This window comes from Onychostruthus taczanowskii, unplaced genomic scaffold (assembly GCF_017590055.1).
Source record: "Onychostruthus taczanowskii isolate IOZ18803 unplaced genomic scaffold, ASM1759005v1 scaffold211, whole genome shotgun sequence".
Taxonomy (NCBI): Eukaryota; Metazoa; Chordata; class Aves; order Passeriformes; family Passeridae; genus Onychostruthus; species Onychostruthus taczanowskii.
In genome coordinates this window covers 15,644-42,729 of record NW_024499363.1, presented here as the reverse complement: position 1 = coordinate 42,729, position 27,086 = coordinate 15,644, and the positions used below count along the sequence as shown (strand labels likewise).

The window sequence follows — 27,086 nt, the reverse complement described above, 5'->3', positions numbered from 1 at the left end:
CATGATGCAGAGTAAAGGGAAGCATTAATATCTTAGCCTGTGCTTCTTATGTCTATGTAGTACACTGGATTTAAAATAAAAGGAGAATGTGGCTAGCTTCTCTTAGGTTTTGTGTGTGTGTGTTTATAAAGGACAAGCAGGAAGACATGAGAAACCCAGAGATCGCAGCCCAGTAACTACATAATCCTCATGTTTTTAGGGTAAAGGAAAGAAAACCAACCAGGGAAGGAGAATGTTCACTCTGCAAGAAGTTAAATCTTTAATGTTAATCTTTGATCTGTTGAAAGAAAGGAAGCACATTTGTATTGGTAAGCACCTCACCAGGCTGGTAATACTGGTAAACCCTGGTACTTTTTTCAAAATTTGAGATGAGACCAAGCAGTAAAGCTAACTTAAGGACAAGAAAGTGAAATAAAATAAAAGTGAATACATTCAGGTAACCACTGAAGACTGACAGATATATATTTTCCTTCCTATATATTTCCCCTGGACTTTTCACAGCTTGGGGCTTGGAACTGGTCCCAGCCATTTTTCACCTGTAAGACAAACCAGCACAAAAAAGATACGTTAAAATGTAATCCATACAAGTAATTGGCCGGTCATTTTTCTGCAGCAGGATTACTGTTCCTACTCTTGTGAAAGGTAACTGCTGGTGATGGAATACAGATTTATATCTTGTTTGGTGTTCTTCAGCCAGCTCCATAAATCTTTCACTGCCTAGTCACAACTGAAGAATTATTTTCCTCCATTACAGATGAGACATTCTGCAGGTCGGGGGTATTCCACATGAGGGAGAAATCAGTTCTTTTTAGGACTTGCTTTTTGGGAGGGCTGGGGGTTAAAAAAAAAGCAAAAAATAAGGGTACAAGGCTGCAGAGTCAGAGAATCAAAAAGAAAATCTGATAAAGTCCTTGGAGTTGAGACTAGAAACTAGGCCACAACGTTCCAGTCAGTATTAGTGACTGCTGTAGTGGGCGTTGGGTACTCTTCTTCCTCACTCTCATGTTCATCAAGAACATTTTATAGAATCAGAAACTCATCCAGAAGACTAAAAAGAAAAAACCTCAAAAAATTTCCATTCTGCGTTATCCTATGACTAATACTAATTTGCATTAATACTTTCTGCTGAATGTTTTCCACAAATGCATGAGCTAATTATGTGCATAACTCTTTCTAGAGACACTCTCTCAAGTGCCAAATCTTGAGATGGATAGTCAAATGCCCTCTAACTCATAAAAACCGATGACTTTAGTTTTATTATTTATCACTAGCTGCTTCAATCTCTTAAAGAATTTAAAGTGTGTATTCTTTTAATAGAAAAATGAAAAGAAGGATGGTCAATATATGAACAACGTAAACAGCTGTGTAGGTAGACACAAGTTATGGACTGGGGAGCTGTAATAATGTGCTTTTACTAAGAAGGAACAGATATGAAATGAAAATGTTAGAATGACAAAAAAAAAAAAAAAAGTACCAGCCATAGTCATAATCTTAGCCAAGGCCTACTGTCCAGTACCAAAAGGTTACATATGAATATTTTGAGAATGGCACATGGACCACAAAGCCTTGAAACACACGAAAAGAGGGTGTGAGAGAGAGAGAACTAGTTACTTCTGGTCTGGAAAAAGGACATTTGGTCATTTTAAGTGTACTGAGACAGATTTCAGTCAGCAGTTTCATTCCAGGAGAAGGATAACCAACGCTATTTAACATTTGAAGCCCTTAAGAGTGTTTTACTCAGCTGCATTATGTATTTTGTTCCAAGAGGGTGAAAGCATGAAACCAAAGTGATGAAATGAGGCAGACTCACCTATGACGCTGCCTAGCAGCTCTAAACGATCAGAGCCAAAAAACAGATGAGGTTCCCCACCATAATGTGCCACAACAGCAGGCATCCCAAATGCCTATTGACACCATGGAGATGAAACAGAGAATGTTATAATGGGAGAATTTCTTGCAGTCATGTCATCAATCTTCAGGAATAAGTCCCTACAAGTTTTAATTTTTTCCCTCCCCTTCCTTTTATCTTCTTTGTTCTTAAAGATAAGCCTAATGAAGCCATCTGAAAGCAGGTGACTCTCCAGAGCCTGTGTGCCCCTTTTGAAGGAGCATAAAAAACCACCTGATTAATCCACTGTTCTATTTCAAGAAGCAATAAATTATATCTCTCAGTACTGGTCCTGTCCTTGCTGTCCAGCTGGAATGAGTGGGTCAACCTTATTTTTCCAGATGACAGTGAGATAAACTGGCAACAACAGTGAGGTGGTTTTCACACACTGGAAAACAATTAGTGCTTTCTAATCATCACCCTCATGGTTCTCTGCTTCCCTCTGTTCTTAAGAGGGAAGGAATGCACAGCTGTGAAGCCCAGTGCCATTGCAAGCATCTCACCCCATATTTCAGTGCTTCAGTTGTTGTGTCTTTCAGTCGGTCCTTCACTGTAGGGGATGAAATCATTTCAAGCGCCTTCTGGGAGAGCTCTGCTGAGAGCCCAGCCTGTCGGGCAACCTGTGAAAAGATTATATAATTAAGAATACTCTCAAAGTAAATATTTTAATTCCTACCCTGGTCTAATTAATTTAGTCTTCAGTATTGTCACCTAAGGTCTATTGACAAAAAAATTTCAAAATACTCTTGAAGCACTTCTTGCACAACTGCCTTGCTGTATTCCCAACTTATTCATCATTTAATAACTCTCAGATACAAAGCAGAAGAGACATTTTAAATCTTCCAAGCCCCAAATCTGCACTTTTTTTTTTTCCCCAGGAGTTCCTAAATGGAAGAAAAAAAATGAAAGAACCTTTGATACAACCTCAGATAACTTACAAAAAAACTCAAACCGGTATTATGGAAAATAAAATCTCACTGTACAAGCCTTAACCAAGACTTAAACAGTTTGTGTTACAAATGTGGCCCCATGGGATCCGTAAGTGATACTGCACGAAAGACACTAAATCACAGAGGTTTAACAGTTGCTGGTGTTACTGATGGATCTTTTTCACCTCCCCTGAGCCTCTGCCACACAGGAATGAGACAAAGTAGCCAAACTTAAATGTCCAATGTTTATCTGGTAACAGTCACTTACAAGTATTCTTTAAATAAAGTCTTTCACAACAAAAGAAAAAAAAAGGAAAAAAAAAAAAAGAGAAAGAAATGCAGTATTTCACATGGAGAAGTAATCCTGCACATGCAGCTGTTAATGACTCTTTCAATTACTTTTTTTTTTTGTTTGTTTAACACCCACATTTTCGCGTGCCTTCCTCTACTAACACATCAGGGAAATGAGGAGCTCTTTTGGACTGTGCTTGAACAGGAGGTTAAACAAGTGTACCACTGGACTGAACAAAATGCTTGGTAGCCACAGTGTTTAACTGCACCATTTACACAGTGATGTAGTATTTGGTCCTCACCATTTCAGGGCAGAAAGAGGATTTAAGTGGACTGGGGCAGAATTCAGATCACACATTGCTGATATAGCAATTTATGTGAAGCTGCTTTTGATTAAATAAAGAAGTAAAAGACTACTAAGGAATTATTATCAAGTTTTAAAAGTACCATTTTTCTGACTGCTGTGTAAAATAAATCCACCTGTAAAGACTCAGATGATTGGCTGGGACCTCTCAGCCACCTTTGGATGACAGATTTCCAGAACAGTCTAGTACTTGTTGCAGGGATGAATGAAGACAGGCACAAGCAGACAAGGGGAGACCACCCTCTCTGCCTTGATGCACAGGGGGGATACTCATTGACTGCCAAACTCTGACTAAATTAGAGATTGTTCTGAGTATGAAGTTTGTGGCGCTGAATTTCTGCATGTTCTTGCTTTATTTAAATAATGATGGATTCAGAGACAATGTGACAACGTTCTGTATATATTTACGTGCTGGGTCTAGCAGGAATGGAGCTACTTTGCTTCACAGCAGCTCCTACGGTTTTGTGTTTCAGATCTGTGACCAAAATAATGCTGATAACATCCCAATAATTTTAGCTCTTGATGAATAGTGTTTGCACAGTGTCAAGGCAGTCTCCGGTTCTCACTCTCCCCCCACAGTGAATAAATTGGGGCTTCACCAGAGGCTGGGAGGTGACCTGAACTAACCCAGGAGACAGACCGTGCCACATGCCATGCTCAGCAGTAACTGATGAGGAGGGGTTTTAGGCAAGTTAACCTTTTTCTTGGGAACTGGCTGCGCATCAGTCTAGGTGTAGGTTGTTCTTTGTTTTCTTTCACTCTGTTTCCACTTCTCTTGATCTCAATGCACAAGTTTTCTGGCTTTTATTCCTCTTTTCCTCTTCCCCTTTCCTCCTGGGCAGTGGGGGAAGCAAGTAAGCACTTGTGTGGTGCTTGGCTGCCTACCAGGGTAAAAGTACCACTTTAATTATATCTTTAGCTATAAAGATAGTTAATTAATTAAATTATATCTTTAAATAAAGAATAACTTCAATTATATCCTTCAAATCTTGCTTCTTAAAAAGGCAAAGTGCAAACCTTTGCTGAAACTTTGGTAAAAAAGCTACACTAAGATGAAGCTGAAGTGCAAGAACTAGACTTGGGGGGGAACAGCAAGACTGCACGCTTCAGATTTCAACTAGGGATGTTGGATAGGAGAGACTAGTCATGGACAACTCCTCTCTTTTCTTCATATTGCAAGAACTTATAAAATAATGAAGAAAGGAGAGACCTTCAAGAGGATCTACTGGTATAGTAACTTACATGCTATTACAGTTTTTACTGCAATAAACAAAATCAAAATGGCAAAAGAAAATACATCAAGAATATAATTTGCAGGTATATAAAAGGGCAGTATAGTACTGAGCTTATCAGAAAATGTGACTCCATCACTCTAAGGAAAGTCACTTTCCCCAAGTGTTGCATTGCACCTGAACATTTCATACAGCAGCAATGCCTCAATGCATTCTGCAGAAACTATTTATGCTTTCATACTGTTAATAAAACAGTATCAACAGGTAACTCTGTCCAACCTTGGTATCTTGCTACATAAATTAACAAAAAAAGAGTGTATTCTGGTTCTGAGTGTTACGTAAAAATACACAAAAAAAAAAAATCCAAACAGAGCTGCAAGGGAATTTAAATCCATTTTTCTTCAAAGTCATCAATATGAGTATCTATCAGAAATGCAGAAGCACCAAGAAAAAGGAGACACTTACAGCCAATATGTTCTCTGGCTGACTGATGTCTTCATGCTGGTAAAAGAATAAAATAAGTAAATCAGTATTTATTGAACAAAAGCATGTCTCTGGATTTAAAAGCAAGTTTACTAAGAAAACAAAAATAAACCCAATACTAGTTGCTGGAGAAATTACCACAGAAAAGGTCTTAAGTCACCTAATCTAGGAAGTATTAAAGTGTTTTTTGATATGAACCACTGATCAAGCCTGCTGGACCCATCATATATAGCTAAAAGAACGCAAATTAAGCTGATTATAAGCTTGTGGCTTCTGAACCACTGTGACCTCAAGTTTCTGCTGTGACTTTTCATTGAAAGACATTTTCTTCCTCTTGCTGGAATTCCACATTTGAATGATGTGGGACAGGGAAGGTGACGGAAAGGGTCAAGAAGTTAGTTGGCTGCGTAAAATACTGACCTGTGACCAAAAGCGCATCCAGAACTCCCTCGATAAGGGTTCCAGGTACTGTGGGTTTGTCATGTCAATGGCTGTGATGAAGCGCATGGCCGTCAGGCTGCCTGCATCCGTGGGGAGACAGAGGAGCACTCAGACAAGGCACAGCACCAGGAGCAGGTGTGGTCTGCATGACTGCTAAGAAGAGTGTGATCTCCCCTGTAAGTCCTGAGAAACCCACAGTCTGTACAGTAAAGCTCATGTTGATCCACTGTTATCTCCCGTGCTATTCATAACCACATTTCTCCACAAATTTCTTTCATGGCTATGAATGCACAGACTTCATACTGCTCACATGTTCAGGAAAGGGCTGCACACAGGGAATTCATCTTCACCTTTACTGGTAGGGAGAACTGGAACCAGAAGTGCTAGGGATGTGAAATACCAGCTAAGACTCTTACTTGTGCCCATGATGTGCTGGAAGGCATCTGGGGACATGCGTACAGGCACCTGGTAGTACTTTGCCATCCTTTTCATATCCTTCAGCAGGTATTCCCCTCGCTTTGGTAACATTGCTGGCGGCTTGTTACCTTTTAGGAAAAAGTTCTGTTGAGATTTCCAGCTGTATTATAGTAACACTGAACAACACTGGACAAATTATGCCTCATACGTACATATACCTAAGGAAGAGTATAATTTCATAGAATAATTTCATATTGGTTTACTGAAACATACTTGGCTTTTCCAAAGATAATGCTATTATGATTTAAACATGGTTTATTTCAGTTTTACACAGATCAAACCTTAAAGATAGCTGACTCAGTTTTAAACCAAGGTACAAATGTCCTAGCAGGGATTTATGTTGATTCAGACAGATAACTTTTCAGCTAGACAACTCCTAATGCATGCCTAAACCAACGTAAAGACTTGTTAATTCATGATTTATGCGTTGTAAGTCTTGGTGATCTAAATAAGGCCGTAAGTACTGTTTCAGGACATACTTGTATCCTTCCTGCATATTGCAAAGTGCAAGTGTTGCACAAATTAATTCTGGTTTAAAAGCTAACTCTAGGAAAACACTCCATGTCAAGTTATTATTATTACTTATTTTATTGTATTTTAGAACTGATGGACTTTGGCACAGACTGTCTGTGTAGCTGCAACGGTGTGAAATTCCTTATGATTAATTTCTCAATCCCTTTGGGGCTCCACAATCCTGCAGTTAATCTGTTACTGGTGCCACAACTTAGTTCAGAGTTGGCCCTGCACACACCCAGGGCCTGCACACTAAGTGCTCTGCTAATGAAGAAGGTATCTCCCTGCAGAGCTCATCTCCCTGTACTCCATACCCGTTTGTTGCATTATGCCACCAAGGAAAGCTGGACGGAAGCGCAGGTCAATATTCCAGATGTGCCGGTACCGGCAGAGAGCCTGCAATGTGAAAGAGTAGTGAGGGATTCACAGTCAAAGATGTCTATAGAGCTGTGTGCAGCTAAGGCAGTAAATACTACAAATAAATCCTTTCCTATTGTATTAGGGCTAGTCATAAAGCATTTCCTGGATGCTGCCAGGGAACTCTGATCTCAGTAAAACTGAGGGGTCCCTATTTGTGTGACGACTATCCAAGGCTAAGCAGCGGTAAGTATGGGAGAGGTCAGGCTCAGCTCATGATCAGGACACCTGCATTTTTTAAATATGAAAGCTACCCCCGAAGCAAAATGTTCAGCACTAACTCCTGCACCGCCGTTTGGCTCGGACACGCTTCCCTGGTGTCCCTGGATTTCAACACACGAGGGGGAAGCCCAGGCACCCCATAGAGGTGAGAGAAAAATTAACTTCGGAGCGCAAAGGGCGCTGCCTGCAGCCAGCCGGCCGAGCTGCCCTTGAGCGGCCCTTCGGAGGGGGAGGCGGCGGCGGGACCGGCCGGGCGCCAGCGCCGCTCCGGCACCGCGGAGAGCCGGCAAGGGCCTCCCTCCCCGTGCCGACCCCTCACCTCAAACGCCAGCCAGGAGTACGGGGAGATCACATCGTAGAACAGCTCCACGAGCGTCCGGCCCATCGTGGCCCCGTGCCGTGCCGTCGCTCCGCAGCGTCCCGCGGCCGCAGCACCGCCCCGGGCCCGGAGGGAGCGGCAGCAGCGACGGCAGCGGGGCGGCCCTTCCGCCGCTGCGGGGCGGAGCCGCCCCCGCCGCCCCTCCGCTCCGCCTCCCAGGCCGTGCGGCTCGCTCCGCTGGCTCTCCGGGGGCAAGAGCAGGGCTGCGATCGCAGCGGGCCGGGAGGGAGCCTGTGCCTTTGGCCGTGGCGAGGCCGCAGGAGAGCAGGCTCCCGAGAGGGAGCCCGGGAGCTGACTCGGCGGGGCAGTCCAGCATGTTTTCCCGGGAGCACGGCGTCCCTGCCGGATCAGCAAGTGATTTACGTGCCACTGGCCCTTTTATCCCCCTACCCTCTATTTTCGCCGTACTTGTTCATCCTCCGTTCACCTAAGCTCTTCCCTTTCCCCACCTTTAGTTCCTCCCCTGCCCATCCCACAGAAACGCTGTGCAATCCCAAAGCGCTCTCGTTCTGCCGCGGTTCCCTCCCCACCGCAGCAACGCCTTTTAGTCCTGGATGTTACCCGGAACGTGCTCCTGGATCCCTCCTTTGGCTGTAATCTTGATATTTTTAGCAGATCTCTCCTTTGGCTGTAATCTTGATTTTTTTTTTTTTTTTTTAGCAAAGCGGCTTTCTGAATGACGGGTAACTTTAACTCAAGAATGAAAAGCCTGAATCCCAACAACAGGTTGTGACCCCTCCCTGAAGTCTTTCTTAACACCTGAGTACTGGGCAGCGAGCCAATCGTTAAGAAAAGATTTGGGAGAGAGCTGGGAAACGTAAGTGTGAAGCATATTGGTGGCAAAAAAGAATAAATTAGTGACTGAATAAAAATTCTATTTAGGAGACTAGGTAGGATTTCTCCAAAGGGGAATCGTGCCTTACGTTTTTCTCAAGGGGTCAAAAATACTGCAGAATGTGACTTTAAAGACTTGCAATAAGTCACTGCCTCAGGCATCCTCTGGGGTCTGTGGGTGCCTCTCTTCGGGCCACTGGAGCCTGTGGATGTGACTGCTGCTTTCCCAAGTGCTGCTTCGGGCAGTAGAATCCCAACAACAGGTTGTGACCCCTCCCTGAAGTCTTTCTTAACACCTGAGTACTGGGCAGCGAGCCAATCGTTAAGAAAAGATTTGGGAGAGAGCTGGGAAACGTAAGTGTGAAGCATATTGGTGGCAAAAAAGAATAAATTAGTGACTGAATAAAAATTCTATTTAGGAGACTAGGTAGGATTTCTCCAAAGGGGAATCGTGCCTTACGTTTTTCTCAAGGGGTCAAAAATACTGCAGAATGTGACTTTAAAGACTTGCAATAAGTCACTGCCTCAGGCATCCTCTGGGGTCTGTGGGTGCCTCTCTTCGGGCCACTGGAGCCTGTGGATGTGACTGCTGCTTTCCCAAGTGCTGCTTCGGGCAGCACTGCTGTGAGGCTGTGTGTCCCAGAGAGATAAATTTGTACACACAGAGGTGACTCCAACACAGCTGGCTACACAGACTGCAACAAGCACTGCTGCCTGTAACCCCACTCACAAACTTCTTTTCATACCTGCTTTTTCAAAAGTTTGAAAGATAGATTTGTAATGAGTTCAGCTGTAGCCTGATTCTCTAGGATTTCATCCTGTATGCATCTGTTTTCCTCCCTTAGAAGAGAAACTTTGCCTGATAGATTCCACAGTTAAGCCGTTTTACATCTTTTATTAATCTTGTTAATTGTTAATATGCTTTTAATCCAATTACTCCAATTATCCTTAAACTTTCCTTGTGCAGGTGTCATTCAGGTGCAGGCAGAATGCTCTAAGCATTTGGCTATAAATTTTAACACATTCCTAATATCAGTCCACTAAATCAGTAACACTGAGGATTATATACCCCAGTCACCTGGGGAGCACTCAGCTCAACTGGACCATGCCTGTGACATCAGTTGTTGCCATCTCTGAGTCTCCACGGATTCCTTCTTCCTGGTCCCTGCCTGGTGCACCTGGAGAAGAAAAGTTCTGTCCTATGCAGATAGTTCTGACAGGGATAAATAGCTTGCTACATCTTTTTCAGGCATAACATTTGTTGCAATGCTTATGTCAGTTTCTTGTGCCTTTTACTATTCCTTGCAAAAACTTTCTACTTTCCCAGTTTTCCTGTTAGTGAGCCAGGAAAAGTAGATTGCAGGATGCAGTTAAATCCCATGTGTTTCCCTCCTTCTGTGCCTCACAGCATGCCTGCAGCACACCTGTCAGATCTTCTTGATGTTGCTGCAGAAACAATCAGCAAGAGTTCCTTTCTCAAAGACTTGGCTGAAACAGAATTTTGATGATTTTCTTGCAGTTCAGTCTCAATTCCAAATAATTCCCAGAAGCTCTCCCCATATATCTGAGAGGAAAAGCATACATTTGAGATCTTTGGACAGTTTCTAATAAGAAAATATCATAATTTTAAAATTAACTCAGTAAAAAAAAAAAAAAAAAAAAAAAAAAAAAAAAAAAGAAAAAAAAGAAGGTATTTAAATATAAAATCAAAAGTGTCCACTAAGTCTTAACAACAAGAAATTGTAAGATAAATTTGAAAGATCTTCTTAACAGCCATGCTTCCTTATCTTTTATGTATGTTATCTCTTCTCTGGAAATAACCAAAACTTATGCAAACTAATCCTAAATGCAGATTGTTCTGGTTCTGCTAGTACAGGATTAGCATTTGACGAACAGTGCTGTATTTCCAGAAGAAGTTAATGCAGCTCAGCAGTCTCTGTCAGTGCCCCAGCTCTTCAATGTCGTCATAGCTTGTATCCTCAAGAGCAGGGGATGAGGGTCTGTCAGCCTCAGAGGTCCTGTTTCTGCAAGTCCAGTCTGAAAACATGAAGGGAAGAACAGCTGTGATAGACAAAAGTGCATGCTGTAGGTATTACCTCTGTGTACTTGCGCAGCTTCCAGTTGTCTCCTCCAGCAATTAGAAACTTAGATAGGAGTGCCTATGAAAGACCTGACAAAGGCTTATGTCACTCTGCCTTTCTGCCTTTTGTGGCATGTATATTATATATATATATATATATATATATATATATACAAGGATCAAGCTTGAAACACAATGTTAAAAGGAATATATTCGTGGGCTGACAAAAAAAAAAAATTTCTAATGTCTCACTAGTTACTTTGAGTCCTGTATTTTGATTATTTTTCCACATCTCCAGTAGGCCAGAAATATTTATCACTACCCCAAAAGTAAGAGTTCAGATCAGGTGTTCCACAGTTACATTAAATGCACTGATAAAGAAAGGTCTGTCTCAAATATTTGTTGTTAACGCATACTGAATTATATGAGCCTGACAAAATTTAGTGCCAGGTTAAAAACCTAGCTGAATCCATCCTCCATGGACATAGAATGAGATCTAATAAGGACTTAAGAGACTACAGGTGAAGGGAGAAAGAGTCGATTCCATGATTTGAAAAATCCATGTCTAATGATATGTAGTATTCTACAGAGCACTATTTGAAGCTGTGTCAGACATGGAGCCCTCTCAAGACTGTCATATTGTTGGATAAAAGGGAAGTATCACACTAGCATCCATAAACAGAAGGATGTGGTGTAAGAGATTGTCCTTCTGCTCTACCTGACACTAGTAAGATCTCAGTACCATGCTGTAAAGAAATACTGTAAAGTTTTGGGTTTGAAACAATTGTTGAAAGATAACATGGACTGAGAAGAGACCCATCATGGGCAGAGTGTAGTCTACAAGGCCTAAGTAGAAAGTTGACTAATTTAAGTTGCAGCTGTGTAAAGAAACAAAATGCAGAGCAGAACTGAAGATAGGTATGTGAAGAAACTGTTATCAGTCTTCAAGTACTTAAAAGGCTGTTAAAAAGGTGACTGCAACCCTCTGTCCCCATGGTCATTCTAATAAGAAGTAAAATTTTAATTTACAGCAGTGGAAACTTAGGTTGGTTGGCCACAGGCAAGAATTATATGGCTATAAGGAAAGCAGAGAAGAGGTATAGATTAGCTGGATGTAAGAACAGAACAGCACTGCTCATCCAGCCTCACCTGTCTGGGAATCCTTGTTTCTGTCACTTTCTCCAGGGATCCCAATGATTTCCTGTTCATTCTGCTCAGAAAGAGAAGCATCTCTAGGTCCAGGAGCTTCTGTTGCATCATCATAACCATCTTCCAGGGCATTTTCAGGCAGTGGAGAGGCCTCTGGAACAGTACAGGTATTAACTTCCACTAGGGAAAGCAGTAGCTGATAATCCAGCAACACAGGGCTGCAATACTGACCTGTCTGTGCTTAACTGGAATCCATCCCTCAGCAAATGTTACTGTGCACAGTTTTATTGTAAATACGTATGCTTACCAATAATACATGTATAAACAGAAAAGTAAATCAAAGCACTCCTGTTTCACTTTTTACCTAGAAATCAATATTCAATCTGAATAAGAGAAAGAGAAACTATTTAGAATAATTGTCTTCTCTATAAGCACTTCAAAGATTTTAGTTTGTTTTTTAGCTTTTGGCTTGTAAGGAAAAGCTTTTAATTTGTTTTTCAACTAAAAAAAAAAGTTCTTAATATAAGAAAAGCAGTAGAAAATAAAGACATGGTGCAGCAGAGTCTGGGATATGGGCAACTGAGGTGCAAAACTGCTTGTGCCTTTGGCAGTTGTTCTCTTGGACACCAGACAATGGCTAACAGAGCTTTTTGATCAGCTCTAGGAAAATGCAGTTCTTCTCCAAACACTTCCACTCCCTCAGCTATTTCAAATTATAAATAAAAACAACCAACAAACCAAATGTACCCCCCAGGCAAACCCCACAGCTAGGAATCTGTATTTTCTTCAGATCACTTGGATTAAGATCCCTTGATCAGCTCAAATTGTACACCAGTGTTCTTATTTGGAATATGTATTTCATCTGTTTTAATTCTCCCCATTTGTCTCAGAAATAAGGCAAATGTTTACAAGCTATTATGGTTGAATGTCTGGGAGAAGCAGTTGTCACATTGTTGGATTCATGTGACTGGATACTGTGAAGTGTCTGCAGAACTACCAGCAAACATTTGTTTTGAATTTCTCATATAGAAGAGAAAACTAGCACTTGTATATGGGATTGTATGACACTTTTCCACCACAAGAGTTACACAGAAGATTTTCCATCACAAGGAAACATCACTAGCACATGAAATGAAACTCTTAATCGCTCATAATGCTTTGGATATCAAAAGTTACCCTGATTTTGGATCTCTTTCTTTGTACAAACCCTTTCTCACATTACCTTGTGTTGCTCCAGGACCATTTTCTTCATCACTGTCTGTTCTATAAAACTGTTCCTTTGGTTTTGAGCTCTCTGAATAAAAATTTAGGCAAATGAGAAAGAGCATGATACCAGATTAAACTCTCCTTAAATGCTAAAACTGCACAATGAGAAGAAGAGCAGTAATAGCATCCAAGTCCAGAATATTCTTTCAAAGTCATTATTACTTCTGCAAGGCTTACAATGGAATAACCAAGAATCCCTCAGGGGGCCCCATAACACCTCTCAAGGACCATGGCGAAGGCAAGCCACAAAGGGATAAAAGTAATCCACAGGAGGAAACCTACAGGGACCCAGCTGCTGTGAAGGAGATGCAAATTATTCCTTTATTTGTTCCTGCTTTAAATAATTGCAGCAAAAGGCTTTTGTTTGTTTGTTTGACCTATACTGATCTATGGCTAACATAGCTTTTTGTCTGTGGCTGCAGTGAGAACTGCACAAAACAAATTGTCCCTGGGAAAAGAATTGACAGAGTCCACTGGGCAGGAAACTCCTCTCCTCAAATCCAGGAATTTTAAATTTCCCAGTAGGTTTGGGAGCTGCAAGGTATCAGATTGGGATCAGAAAGGAGGAGCTTTCCCTTGAGAAAAGCAAGATACACACACAGACCTGAGAGGAAAGTCACGCCCTGCTTTTCCCTCATCAGGTTATAATCAATCTCTTCATAGACAGCCTCGGAGAAGGGGTCATAGGATAGTCTGGAGCCTGAAAGTAAGAGGTAATGATCACTTTCACAGTCTCTGCTTGTATTCAAGCTGGAGTCTTGAAAAGGAGAAGTACCTTACAGGGGTCTGTGTGGTTGGTACCTAGAAAGGCATCAAGATGTGCTGACTGAGGATAAGCACTTCTGGGCTCTTTCAGTGCCAGAAAGTAATGAAAAATCTCAGTGTGTCAACAGATTCAGTTAATCTCAGTCACCCATCCCCACTGCCTCCCCAGCCAACTAAACATTTGGGACCACGTAAAGGAGGCATTTCATACCAGTCTGAGAAACCCACCTCTCTGCTGTGCCCTGGCATGTTGGATCTGCCCAGCAAGAATGGCAAGGACCAGGCAGAGAAGGGTCCCCAGGACAATGCAGAGGATGACAGGCACTGAAAGTCTCATACTGCCTGTGGCAGGGCGGCGGGGACGATCTGAGTGGAAACCAAGAGGAAACAGGTAGAGAATCACGTGTCCCAAAGGGCTGCTCCTCTGCAGCCCCTTGCTGTGCCCATGCTAGCAGGGTGAGGCAGGGCACCTGCTGCTCTGCTATGGGCCCAGCTCAAGCAGATAAAATTCAGCAGCTGGGGGTGGTGCCTCTCAGTGTTCCTTTATGAAAGGCGGTGGGAAGTGCTATCTGATGAGCTGAAATAAACTGCTGTTTGATCTGTCAAGTATCTGGGACCTTAAATTGTCATTTGATTGGAGAAAGAAAGGGGAGAGAAAGAAGTTACCTGCTCTCGTGGGTGATGCTGTTGTTTCTGTCACACCTGCAAAAGGAAGGTGAGTCCGGATTAAGAGGCAAGTGTGAAAAATAGGGAGAACATCTTCATATAATTTGTGATGTTTTAGCAGTCAAAATTATGAAAGGGCTAGTCACTGGGAAGTACAGCTGGCATAATGCTCCCCTACCCACCTCCTTCACAGACCAGTGTAATAAAGGACCAGTCACTAACCAGAGCAATTCACACCAGCATCTTCCTTATGATCACAGTTTTTGCCAAACAAAGGCTTGGCTGGACAGTCCCAAAGAGACAGCTCTGTTCCTTTACAGTGCACCTTCTCCAACCAGATGGGACCAGTCCCTTCCCCAAAGGCAGCCTCACTCAGAGCAGACACAGCAGATCCACAGCCCAGCTGCCTGCATACAACATTGGCATCTGCCACGTCCCAGGAGTCATCACAGATTGTTCCCCAGGAACCTTGGTGCCACATCTCCACTCTGCCTGAACATTCATTCTCTCCTCCCATGACTCGTAACTTCTCCCTGTCTGCAAAACACAGAAACCTTCTGTTTTACTGAAACAGCAGGAAGGTCCACAGGGACCAATAAGGAAAAACAAAGTGGAGGTACCTGAACAACTTGTGGAGTTTGGACACTCAGCAAATGCAGCTGGAGATGTTGCCTCTTTTCTTCCTGCAGAATTTAAATAATGAAGTAAATAATTTAATTATTCTCTGGGAAAAAAAAAAGAGGGAGTATAAAACAGCTGAAAATTAACCATCAGGTTAATTATTTCCTGAAATATGTGTATGGCTTGTTTAGTTCTTGGCAGATGGCAGTTTGGCTGTTGCTGTGAGTAATAATCTTCCTGATGGTTATGCTTTCCTTCTTCTCATGAGGCAGCTGCAATCCCTTTCAGGATATCTGAATGTCATGTAGATTTCATTTTTATTATATTTTATATTATATTTTATTTTTATTTTCTATTTTCTATTTTTTAAAAGTTTTATATCTTTTATTATATATGAATACAGATATTGATACCCATAGGTGTGAAATATTGTCATAAGAGCAGGCATTAGAAATGGACCTTTAGAACCAAATGGATTTGTGCGCTTGTCCATGGCTGTGTGTATACACAGGTACGCCTCCTTACATGTAGAAACATAGACTTGGCTCTAGACCTCTTGGGAAGTCTCATCCTAACTCAGATCTCACAGACTGACTGTGTATCATAGATTTTTGCATTAAAAAATAGGCAATGACGCCATCTTATTAGGGAATTCCTTAGGATTTCACTGGGCCACAGCACTCTGATAATCTTGTAATTTTAATTCACTCATTTAAGTCAATGATATAGAAGAAAAACCATGTTGCTGCCATTTTCATTAAACTAGAAACAATATACACCAGATAACAAGTGAACACAAAGTAATTAGTGTGATGTCCATACGTGCATGCATAGGTTGATGTACATGTCTGGCCACATACAAATACATTTCTGATTACCAGTGCAAGTAATGTGGGTCTCTTCAGCTCGGTTAGTGCACGACTGAGGATGCCAGGAGTCTGACTGACATTGCCAGAGCGAGCTGTGCTGCTCAGTGCACTCAATGTGGTCCAGCCACGTGGGCCCAGACCCTCTGCCGTATTGGGAGTCCGTGGCTATTCCTCCTCCGTCTCCGCAGCCCAGGTGCTTGCACATGGTTACTGCGGTGAGCAGGGACATGCGATTGGAACAAACGCTCCCCCACGTCCCGTTGTAGAAAACTTCTACACGCCCAGCACAATCATTGCCATTCACCAGCCTCAGAGCCAGGAAATCTGGAAGTGAAGGCATAAATATGGAATTAGTGCCACAGGCTTCCTGTGATGTTTCTTTCCTGCCTTTGTAATAACACTTTTTTTACAGTGCTAACTGCTTGTGTTCGTTCTACCTGTATTGTGGGGCAAAGAGGCTGCAGTCCTTTCAGGGTTTGTTCTGGTTCCAACATGGGCCCTAACAGACTGCACTCCCTTCAGAGGTCATCTGTGGTTTTTTCCACTTCTCTTTCGTTTCGCCTCGCTCTTGCTGCTGCCATTCTTAAATATGCATGTGCAGAGCCACCATAAGCTACTTGGATTTTCCAATGCTGTAGTGCACAGTGGGTTGTTCCCATTGGTTTCAAAGCCAGCTGTAACTGACTGGAAGGAGCACACAGCCCCTTGCTGTGGAAATCTTTACAAACTCCTCAAATTTATCCCCTAAATATCCTACTACACCACAGACTTTTGTGTGTGTGTGTGCGTGCGCGTGTGCGTTGGTGCATAATATGGGCTTCTATGGATCCTTTGCATCTTAGTAGGACCAAAAGGATGTGCTGAGCAACTGTGCTTGTCATCAAGACAGGAGGAGGCTATCCAAGCATGTCCCCGCTATTCTTGACTTCCTTTTTATACAACCCTCCTGTTTGAACCCACAGGCTCAGAAAAGGGTTTTCCAAACACACCTGAGCACAGGACGCCAGCATCCTCTTTGTGTTGGCAGTTGTGCTGGCCCCACGCCCTAGAGGGACATGACCAGAGATCAGATTCAACCCCAGTGCAATTCACATCATCCAGCCAGATCTGCCCTGACCCTTCGCCATAATGGGCAGATACAAATGCCTCGATGGCATGCCCACATCCAAGCTGTTTGCAAACAACATTGGCATCTGATAGATCCCAGTTATCATCACAGATGGTGCCCCAGATGCCATGATGATAAAGCTCTACTCTTCCAGCACAGCGGTTTGTTCCATTCACCAGCCTCATCTGTCTGCTTCCTGTAGGAAGAAAATCCAGCTGTCAACATGCAACACAACTATAACACACCGGTCGGCATAATGGCAATATTTTTAAAGCACTTTCAAGACATCATGTTCTTGTTATATCCCAGTTCTACTGCTATGGTTGCTTGGGCAGAAGTCCTGTGAAGCTAAAACTGCATAAAGGGAAAGGTCTACTCCTGCACCAGGGGAATGTTTGAATAATTCAGGTGAGATATTGCCAGCAAGAAGTGTATAATCATACCAAGTATATGCAGAGGCCACCTTATCTTAGAAAGCCAGACAACCTGTTTTCTGTCTGTACTCATTTAGTTACAAATGGGTTGTACTCATCCTGTTACAAATGGGTTGCAAAATCAGAGAAGAGTAGAAACAGTTGTAATATTCTGTAGAATAGCTGCAAGTATCCATAAATATAGAAATGTCACAAAATAAAAGCTATTTAATTCTCAAGAGGCAGTAAGAATGCTTAGCAATCATAGCTAAATTAGTGTTCTCATGGCTCCTGTGTTCTAATAGTTCTTTTTGACTCTGGAAGAGAATTCTGTAAGAAATTCAGATGAAGAAAGCATTATATAAATTACACTTTCTTCCTTAACTATCATCAAGCTCAGACTCATGCCAACTTAAGATCTGTGACACCACAGCACAACGTGGGCTGGAGAAATCCTAGGAAACCTTCTGTACCTTTCACACAGTGACTCACCCGAACAAATCACACCAACATCTTCTGAAACTCCTGTTGGCACTGTCTGATAATGGGAGGTGTTGCAGAGCATCAGCTGAGTCTCATTTCCAGTGCACTGGACGCTCCTTAGGCCAACAAGACCCGTGCCTCGCTCAGACTTTGGAAGGTAATAGGCTTTCTCGGCAGTTCCACACTGGAGCTGTCGGCATACCACATGGGCATCCCTAATGTCCCAGTCGTCATCCAGGACCCTGCTCCACACCCCATGGAGGGAGATCTCAACTCGCCCACCACAGCGGCTCTCACCCCCTGAGAGTCTGAGTGATTCAGCAAGACCTGGGCTCAAGAGAGTTAGGAAATATATTGAGTGACATCTACTTATCTCACTGCAGTAGAAGTAACTTGCAGGAAAGCAATGGAAGACAAATTTCTGTGCTGGCAAAATATTAATTCTCACCACTGATTAAGGAGACTGCCCCCTTTAAGGCTGTGTTTGCTTTCATGCACACAAGGGCCTGCAACGGGAAGCAAGAAAGGCTTCCCCACCTCAAAAACTAGATCCTGTCAGTGAGATCACCAGCACTGCTTTGGTCTGAAGTTGCACCACCCATAAAAGGCCACTCCTGACTTACCTGAGCAAGTTACAGTGGCTGCTTCTTTGGCTGAACAGGTTGGATTGCCCAAAGTCACTTGAACACAATCCCAGAGACAGGACTCTGTCCCTTTACAGTGAAAAGCATCTCTCCATATAGGCCCATTTCCATCCACAAAACTGTCTTCCATCTGGATTGATTTTGCATACCCACAGTTCAGCTGATGGCAGAGAACATTGGCAGCTTGCAAATTCCAGTGGGAGTGGCAGAGTTTTCCCCACGTGTCTCCATGGCGGATCTCCACTGTGCCAGAGCACGTAGTGCCATTCACCAGCCTACCCCCTGGACACCCTGAATGTAAGAGAAAGGGAATATTGGGGTGTTACATTTGCCACTGCTCATGGGCAGGACCTGGAAGTGACCGGGGAATGGGAATGAGTTTTCCTTATCATTCAGTAGTAAAAATGACTTAACTGGGCCATACTCATAAATAAACTTCAGTCCAACCTATTTTACTGGGAAGAATGACTAGAACTCAGGATCATGTCCCATCTGCAATTTTTAAAATCAGAGCACTAGGTTTTGGGGGCTTTGGGTCAACTAATAGACCTTAATTTTTCAGACCAATATCACTGAGGGCCTACAGCTCTGCATCCTTCAACTGCTGGTCCAAGTCCTCACTTAAACCTGGACCTTAATGCACTTAAATTAAGTCCCTGCCTCAAGTGCATGACAGTGTAACTGTCTCCACTCTCATCTCATGCTATGCCTGGCTGTTCTCTCCAGCCAGACCCTACACCTCTTTGTTTGCTTTGACTTGTCTGGGACTGCTCATAGACCTTATTACCAGTACCTTCCTCTGTCCTCTCTGCAAATGCTTTGGATTGTGTCTAAGTGGCAAGGACTCTGCCTGTGCTGTGCTCAGCCTGTGCCCAGCTCATCCTGGCTTGTGCAGCAGCCCTGCTCCTGCTGTTATCTGACACTAGGAGCATTTCAGAAAGAGCAGCCTTGTGGTACAGTTGAAGTGCAGCCTTGACTCCTGTTGCAGCAGTCAAATGACAAAGCCTGACTCCACATATGCCCTCTGAATTTTGAGTCCATATTTTTCCTTAAGGAAGGAGTTTTTCAGTTCTCTTCTTAGACCTTCCCACTTCTCACCTGAACACACCACATGAGCTTCTTTTCCAGCAGGGCATTCATCCTGACCTAGAGCACGCACAGGACACTCTCTCAGGAGTGAGCCATTCTTCTGGCAACTGAATGTGGCATTCCAGACAGATCCATTTCCTTCCCCAAAGGACTGTCCACTTGGGATCAGTAGTGCAACTCCACAGTCTAGCTGCTGGCAGAGGATATTGGCAGCTGGTAAATCCCACAGGTAGTCACAGAGGGTTCCCCATGTGCCTCCGTGAAGAAGCTCTACTCTCCCTGAACACGTGGTATTGCCGTTTGCCAGCCTGTACCCACCGTAGCCTGCAGAAAGAATAAAGAAGCTTTGCAGTTACTTTTGGGTTTTTGTGCTACTGCACTGAAAACTGTAAGAGAGCTCTATCTGCAAGAAACTAACACTCATTTATATGTCAGGTTACTAAAAGCATCTTAGAACAGGATGCTGATAAGCCAGCCCTGAAAAAGAAGTTTCTATTGTCCATTTTGTAGCCTGCACTGTATGACTAAAAGTCTTTTGATTCTTTAAGTTCAGTGCCTCCTCTCTGTTCTGCTCTGTCCTCCCCTCACAATACTGCTGCTACCTTACAACATCTTCTGTTGCAGAGGTGCTTTCAGCACTGCCTCACATGTGAGGAACTCAGGGTAGGAGCAGCTGATATCACCATCTCTCCCAGTGGCTGGTCATGTCACATTTCCTGGTAAGCAGAAACTGCAGTGGGGAATTCTCAGCTTTCATCCATGTCCCAGAGCAAGGTTCTGAACACCCCAGGCCACAACCATCAGCGTATTGACAATAAATTAAGGGCGGCATGGATGGCACAGTGGTGTCCTACTGCCAGCTCCATGAAGTTCCTCTGTCTTCTGGCAATGTTACTTTCTACCCTTACCTTGTCCTTGCACTGTACCCCTAATGAGCCCAGGATTTCAGCTCTGAGCTAAGACTCTTGCAAGATAGAAGCAGGAGCCAAGGACTGTTAGGTGGCTTAACTGAGGTGTTTGGCTGCCACTGGTCACAGTGTCCAAGGCAGTCTTGAAACAGACTGAAGCCCTTTGGACAGGAAATGGACATGAGCTCCAACCCTTTTCCAGGCTTGTTTTGTGTCAGTCTGTTGCCAGCAGCTCTGCCCCAGGTTTAGTTCACCCCTTTAGAACTGTGGCCTCAGGAAAAATTTGTGTTTGTTAGGCCTAATCTTCACTTTTTCAGTGGGTGGCAATACATAGCTGTATTCAGAGCCCCCAGCAGCCATAACTGTATGGAGTTCTTAAGTTCTCAAGTCATAATGAAAGTCATCTAAGTCTCTGGCAACTTTTTGTTTTTGTTTTGGTTTTTTGTTTGTTTTTTTGTTTGTTTGGTTGGTTGGTTGGTTTTTTGTTTTGGTTTTGATTTGTTTGTTTGTTTTTTTTTTTTTAAACCCCAAACCCTTACATTTGCAACTTGTGCCTCCTTCAACCTTTTGGAGATATGGTACCTCTTCCAGTTATGTCATTAACTGAAGTGCCAGGGATTAACTTACACATTGGCACCACAGGAAAGAAATTAATGTCTTGATATTCCTGCTTGCCTGCTCTGGCCTTTTTCCCTTCTATTTTTAGAGCATTCTTAGGAATGTTGAGTGCCTATTTCTAACAGCGAAAGAAATAACAGCCTTTTTCAGATATCTGAGTAGTAGTGATGTGATTAGAACAGCCCATGTCAGATGCAGACTCTCAGTAGAGTGAATGAGACATTGTGGGACCGCTCTCTGTTATTTTCTGGTCCCCCTTGAATGGCTCAAGACATGGTAGTGGAAGCATCCAAGGATCCTGAGAACCACAGAAGTGTACAGATGCTCTGAACTGTGGTTTAACAGGAAAAAGGCATATAGGACACAGGTGAATTATGTCCATCAGTCCAAAGTCTCACCTGAACACACAACAGTGGCATCATGAGAGCATGTGTTAGTGTGGTGCATGCTCCTGGGACAGTCTGCAAGGTGAGTCTCATTCCCTACACAGTGAAACTCTTCTTGCCAGATCAGTTCATATCTGTCTCCAAAGTGATTTCCTCTCAAGGTATCCACAGCCTGGCCACACTTTAACTCATTACATATAACAGAGGCAGTTTTGAAATCAATGTGTGAGAAACAGACAGTGGCCCAAGTTTCTTCTTTCTTTACTTTCAGATGTCCTGAGCAGGCAGTGTCCCCTCCAGTCAGACGCATATCAGAGAAACCTGGAAAAAACCCAAAAAACAAGAAATCCAACATCAAGAGTTGGTTCTACTCACCTATTTTTATAACTCCTTAATGGGCAAGACACATTTCACTTCTCTGAGTGTGACTGATACTTTTGAATTGTGACTGGGGCAATTCCTCTATAGAACTGATAAAGAAAAAAATGGTGTATGAGATTGCTTATTTCTCAGTATGTGAAAATACTAAATCCTTGGGAAAGAAGGAAGGAAGCTTTGAGCATCTGCCAATGACTGAGAAGTAGCAATCCCCAAATAGACAAATAGCCATTTACTACTGTGTGTCCTTGAGACCTCGTTATTTCGATGAATAGTAAGCTGAAGCACCCAGGAAGAGGAAACAGGAAATGTTGCACCCAGTTTCACAAATTGTTAAAAAGACAGTTTAGAGAGCTACAGGCTGACCAGCCTCACTTTGGTACTTAAAAAAAAGGTGGAGTGAGACTTGTAGAAACTCATTTGTGGGCACAAGGAGATAAATGGGAAGAGTCAGCATGGTTTTATCAAGCATGTATCATGCCTGTGGAACTGTAATGCTTTCTCTGATTGAAATGGGTTTGTGGATGAGGGGACAGCAGCACATGCCGTTTACGTCACATTCAGCACTGCCATTAACACTGTCTTGCACAATATTCTTATGTCCAAGAACTAGGATGTTACTGTCTGGCTGGAAGGACAACATGATTAAGCAGCTGATTGAATGGTCAGGCTCAGTCATTAGTGAGTTGCACTCTACCTGAAGACTGTCAGCAAGTGAAATATCACTTGTTGGGTCTTTCCAGGGGCTTTTCTGCTCAGTGTCTTATCTTCATGGTGGTGGTGATGGAGTACACTCTTATGATTTTGGGGGAGGTGGGGAGATAACCACAAGGCCAGAGATGCCATTCAGAGAGATCTAGACAGGCTAGACTAATGGGCTGACAGGAACCTTACAAAAATCAAAAAAGGACAAATGTAAAGTCGTGAAGCTGCGAAGGAAAAACTTGCAGTGGTTCTTTTTCCAAAGAGTAAAACCATGCACATCTTGCACATGAAGCAGCAAAACAGGTATTGGTCTTTTTTTGCCATTGCAGACTGTCCTGTCTTAGCCTACCTGAAGATCTGGAGAAGAAGGGCAGTTGTATGACATAACATTGCATTTTCTTGCTTCTCTACCTACACCTGCTTTTTTAGCCCCAATTCCTTATCAAAGACAAGTTCAGTACTGCCCCCCTGTTGCCTGGGAGAGCTGTGGTAGAAACAAATAGTGGGTTGGGTTTTTTCTGTTTTACGTCATTTAATATGCTCATTTGGTGTCTTTATTGTGCCCAGGCAAAGTCAGCTTGCACTCATAGTCAGCAGAAGACTTAATGCTGGAGCAACTTGCTTTGGATGAGTAGAGGGAGTACTTGGCTTTATCCATCTAAGACAAAGTTTGATCCCAGGCTCGTATCTCTTTTTCTATTATACAAGGCTGGATCACTTCTTACCTGAGCAGATCACTCCAATATCAAAGTAATGAGGGCAGGTAAAAGCACCCCATCCTGTATGCGAGCAGTTCCAGAGAGCAGATTCATCACCATGGCAATCAACTCGGTACAACCACGTTGGTCCAGTTCCTTGTCCAAAAGGAGCTCGATTCAGGGCCTTAACAGCAGATCCACATTGTAGTTGCTTACAGACAACCTCAGCATCCTTTATGGTCCAGTCACCATCACACACGGTTCCCCACTGATCCTCATGTTTTACTTCCACTCTCCCAGAGCAGGGGCCAGTTCCATTAGACAGCCTCAGTTCATCAGTGCCTTCAGACAGAGCAAGGTTATAGAAAGGACAGAGCTTTATCATGATTATCGACTGCAGATGTTAATGAGATCATTATTGCTCTTAATTTACTCTTACGTCAGACTTATTTGGTTCACCTTTCTAAATAGTCCAACTTAAAGAGTGGTTTTTTTGCAAGGAGTTATGTCTCTATTTAGAAGTTTGAGCTAACTGTACTGCTAAAATGTAAATTATTTCTAATGACAGGCAAACTTTCTTTTTTACTTACTTATCAAGGCTGGGAAATGCTGAGTAATGTCCCTGCTTTGTGATTCACAAAGCCTGCCACAATAAACACAGCAGCTGGAGTAGGTGAGGGGACTGCCTGTCAGTGTGTGTTTGCCACAGTAGATCAAGCTTCATTATCCTGTGAATTAGTTGGCCTGAAAACCAAGTTTGTGTATGTGTCTTTGGGAGTGAGGTAACTGTAGGAGCTGGCTACCAGAGGGACCAGAGGGGCCAGGCAAGCTGCTGGAGAGGTGGTAAGGTCAGGGGGGTCTACTTGAAGACTCAGCTCAAAGTTGGCTTTCTGGGCTGCAAAGGCACATTGCTGGCTCATGTCCAATTTGTCCCCACCAGTATCCCCAAGTCCTTCTCGTGGGGCTGCTCTCAAGCCATGCATCCTCCAGTCCGTGCCGATCCTGATGGTTGTCCTAAGCCAGGTACAGCACCTTGCACTTGGCCTTGTTGAACTTCATGGGGTAAGGCTCATTTTTCAAGCCTGTCAAGATTCCTCTAGGTAGCATTCCTTCTTTCAATGGCTAAACCACTGAGCCTGGTGAGAGACGTTTCTACGTATCACACATCTTGCTGTCATCTGACATTGTGAATAAGAATATTTAATTTTTCCCGCATTGGGAAACAAATCTAATTCTTCTCTCCACTTACTGCAAGTGTGTCAGTCTTAACCCATGAGCTGGTGCTAATGCAGCCATTTATTTCCAAGACTGACAATTTTTTCATTTCTTACTGCAGAGTAACTGCTAGCAATAGTCAACTGGAAGGCAATGTTGCCTCCATCTTCATGTGGTCTGTAACTGCTTCATCATACACAGACTATGTGGCTTTGACACATCATCACCTCTCATACACAGGCAAAGGCTTTACCTCTTTGCTAACACTGCTGGATTTCCTCACAATTTCCTGCCTATAATTTAAATTTGGAAACAAACAAACAAACAAAAAAAGGTGGTTATTCAAGTGACTGACAATTGGTAATTTCCAAAACCTATTTTTTCTGCAAAATATCCTCTCTCCTCAAGTCTCCTTAGTAAGAAAGTCACATGCATAGTACAATCCTCAGGTAACTAGAAAGCCACTCTGTGCCTGCAACGTGTTGTCTCAGAGGGGGCATAATCTTTCTGTAATAAGTCTTGTAAGTCTCTAGAAAGATATTCTGGAGAACAACCCCCCGAGTATTTAAAGAACATAATAAAAAAAAAAGTTTTCTCAGCTATAATATTTATACTTTAAAAGGGTGATGAGTTCTAAGAAAAGTTGATTTCCTAATACATTTTTAAATGAACCAGATAACCAATTTCTACTAGCCATATCCAGGAACAAAACAAACAGCTCTTCACTCAATTCTATGACCTCTGTGCACTTGAATTTTTAAATAATTGTACATCTGATGTTTTCAACGTGTAACAGCATGCAAGACTGGATGCAGAGGTAGGCATCGCCCAATTGACAGATTTAAATATTTCCTAATAAAACGTATCATTTGCTGTAATCACTCTTCTGTGAATTTTTTTATGATATGTACAGGTACAATTTCATATTTCCTCACATTCCACAGCATGTCCTGCAAGTACCTTCATGGAATTCAGTGGTTTGGTGTTCTGCTTGGCTGAGAAGGCATGAGATTTTTGATTACCCCAGCTGAAAACCTGGTTCTTCTCATAGGGAAAGATGAGGATGCACCACACATTCCTGTCTCCAGGCCCTAAGAGGAGGTTTCCAGCCTAGGCTGGCTGCCTTAGGGGCAGATTTCCAGCTCACTCCCAGAGAGCTGTGACTCTTGCACTGATCTGCACAATGCCCTGTGCCTGGGGAACATCAGAACACCTGTAGCAACATGGAGAGTGCAAGTGCTGCCAGATCAGAGATGGGGGTGGTAGGTGCTGCTGATGATGGTGTCATTGCAAAGCTACTCTTCTCTGCATGTTCCAGTCAGTCTGTTACTGTTCCCTGATGTAAACAAGAAGTTGGCAGAAAAGTCACTCTCATTTCTGCAGTACAGCTCAGTTGTCACTATGTAGTGACATAAAATGTCACTACAAAAGTGTCTAAGTAAAAAATGTTTCATATTATGAGAATGTGCGTCAAGAGTGCCTCCTGTTCCCTGCCATGTGAACTCCGACTGCATCCACAAAACTGGTCAGAACCTTCAAGACTAGGGCCATGCTATAGCAAAACATCAACCCTGAAGTCTTGTTCTCATCATATGGGGATGCAACCACCACCACAATGCCTTAATGTCACCTCCATGTGTAGAGAGAAAAAAACAAGGTTTCCCAAATCTGTTTCTCATCACCAACATCAAGCATGTTCACATAGCTCCAGAAGTGCGGAGACAAATAGTGATAAGCTTCAGATATACAGGAACAACTGAGGAGATGCTGTGTTACCAACACTCCACTGGACACAGAGGGGAGAGCTGCATAATTTTAACTGGTGTTGAAAAAAGACCCGGAATTATTAATTCTGTCTACAAAGAGCTCAGCAGGGGAGATAAGACAGTAGTAAGAATACCCAGCTGGTTTTTAGTACACCTTTTAGTTTACAAAATTTGGACTTGAATTTTTATGGGAATGGCCAGTCACTGATATCAAAATAAAATACAAAACTTTTACAAAAGGCCTACATTTCCTTATCTCAGGATTACCAAGGAGATTGAATCAAAGACAGAAACATACTTAAACACCATTTTGTCACTTTGCTTTAGAGGTTAGTAAAAGAATAACCTAATGATATTAAATTTGCATACTTTTTTTAAATCTCACTGCCTTATGCAAAATAAAGTACGTACTTACCCAGGGAGACCTGAATGGAGAGAAGAATCAACCACAGTACTGGAGCAGAAAGAAGTCCTTTTGTTGCCATCCTGACCACAGATGCATAAAACTTTACTCTCCAGGCACTGCCTAGCTAAAATTCTTGCTGGGCATTCCAGTATCTCACAAATGACTACGAAGGAGGAAATATATAGATTCACGTGCTAGCATGAGCTACCTGAAGGAACCAATAGAAATATTGTTCACCTTTTTAGACATTATCAGCAGATTAATCTCCAATCTGAAGGAGACAAAACCTCCAATAAAATTCAAAAAGTGTACTTGTGACCTTATATGAAGAATGATTGTGTGTCTGATGTCATCATCGGAATTGTTTTACTGTGGGACCAACA

The 27,086-nt window shown here is 42.8% G+C and overlaps 2 protein-coding genes across 2 annotated transcripts; both read right to left on the bottom strand.

Moving 5' to 3' along the window:
- Positions 1 to 235: 235 nt before the first annotated feature.
- On the bottom strand, positions 236 to 7,744 carry GSTK1 (glutathione S-transferase kappa 1). The gene is made up of 8 exons (XM_041404524.1): positions 7,577 to 7,744; positions 6,933 to 7,014; positions 6,045 to 6,173; positions 5,608 to 5,708; positions 5,170 to 5,205; positions 2,392 to 2,508; positions 1,811 to 1,904; positions 236 to 536 (listed from the first exon to the last, which is right to left on the bottom strand). The coding sequence occupies exons 1-8, from the start codon at positions 7,640 to 7,642 to the stop codon at positions 496 to 498; spliced, it is 666 nt and encodes a 221-aa protein (XP_041260458.1). The 5' UTR covers positions 7,643 to 7,744; the 3' UTR covers positions 236 to 495.
- Positions 7,745 to 11,625: 3,881 nt separating this feature from the next.
- On the bottom strand, positions 11,626 to 26,782 carry LOC121335942 (antigen WC1.1-like). Its single transcript, XM_041404546.1, is given in 15 exon segments — positions 11,626 to 11,852; positions 12,922 to 12,989; positions 13,560 to 13,658; positions 13,955 to 14,096; positions 14,397 to 14,432; positions 14,619 to 14,933; positions 15,017 to 15,079; positions 15,896 to 16,210; positions 16,876 to 17,190; positions 17,900 to 18,217; positions 18,514 to 18,825; positions 19,633 to 19,947; positions 21,548 to 21,856; positions 23,344 to 23,658; positions 26,713 to 26,782. Coding segments are annotated over 15 exon segments (3,219 nt in total).
- Between the last annotated feature and the right edge of the window lie 304 nt (positions 26,783 to 27,086).

Bases quoted from the DNA above. Each gene is read 5' to 3' on its own strand.
- GSTK1 (XM_041404524.1), bottom strand. From the start codon at position 7,642: ATGGGCCGGACGCTCGTGGAGCTGTTCTACGATGTGATCTCCCCGTAC. The intron at 6,174-6,932 runs GTATGGAGTACA...TTTTCCTAAAAG, and splicing joins TGGCATAATGCAACAAACGG to GTAACAAGCCGCCAGCAATG. The intron at 537-1,810 runs GTGAGTCTGCCT...TTTGTCTTACAG, and splicing joins GCTGCTAGGCAGCGTCATAG to GTGAAAAATGGCTGGGACCA.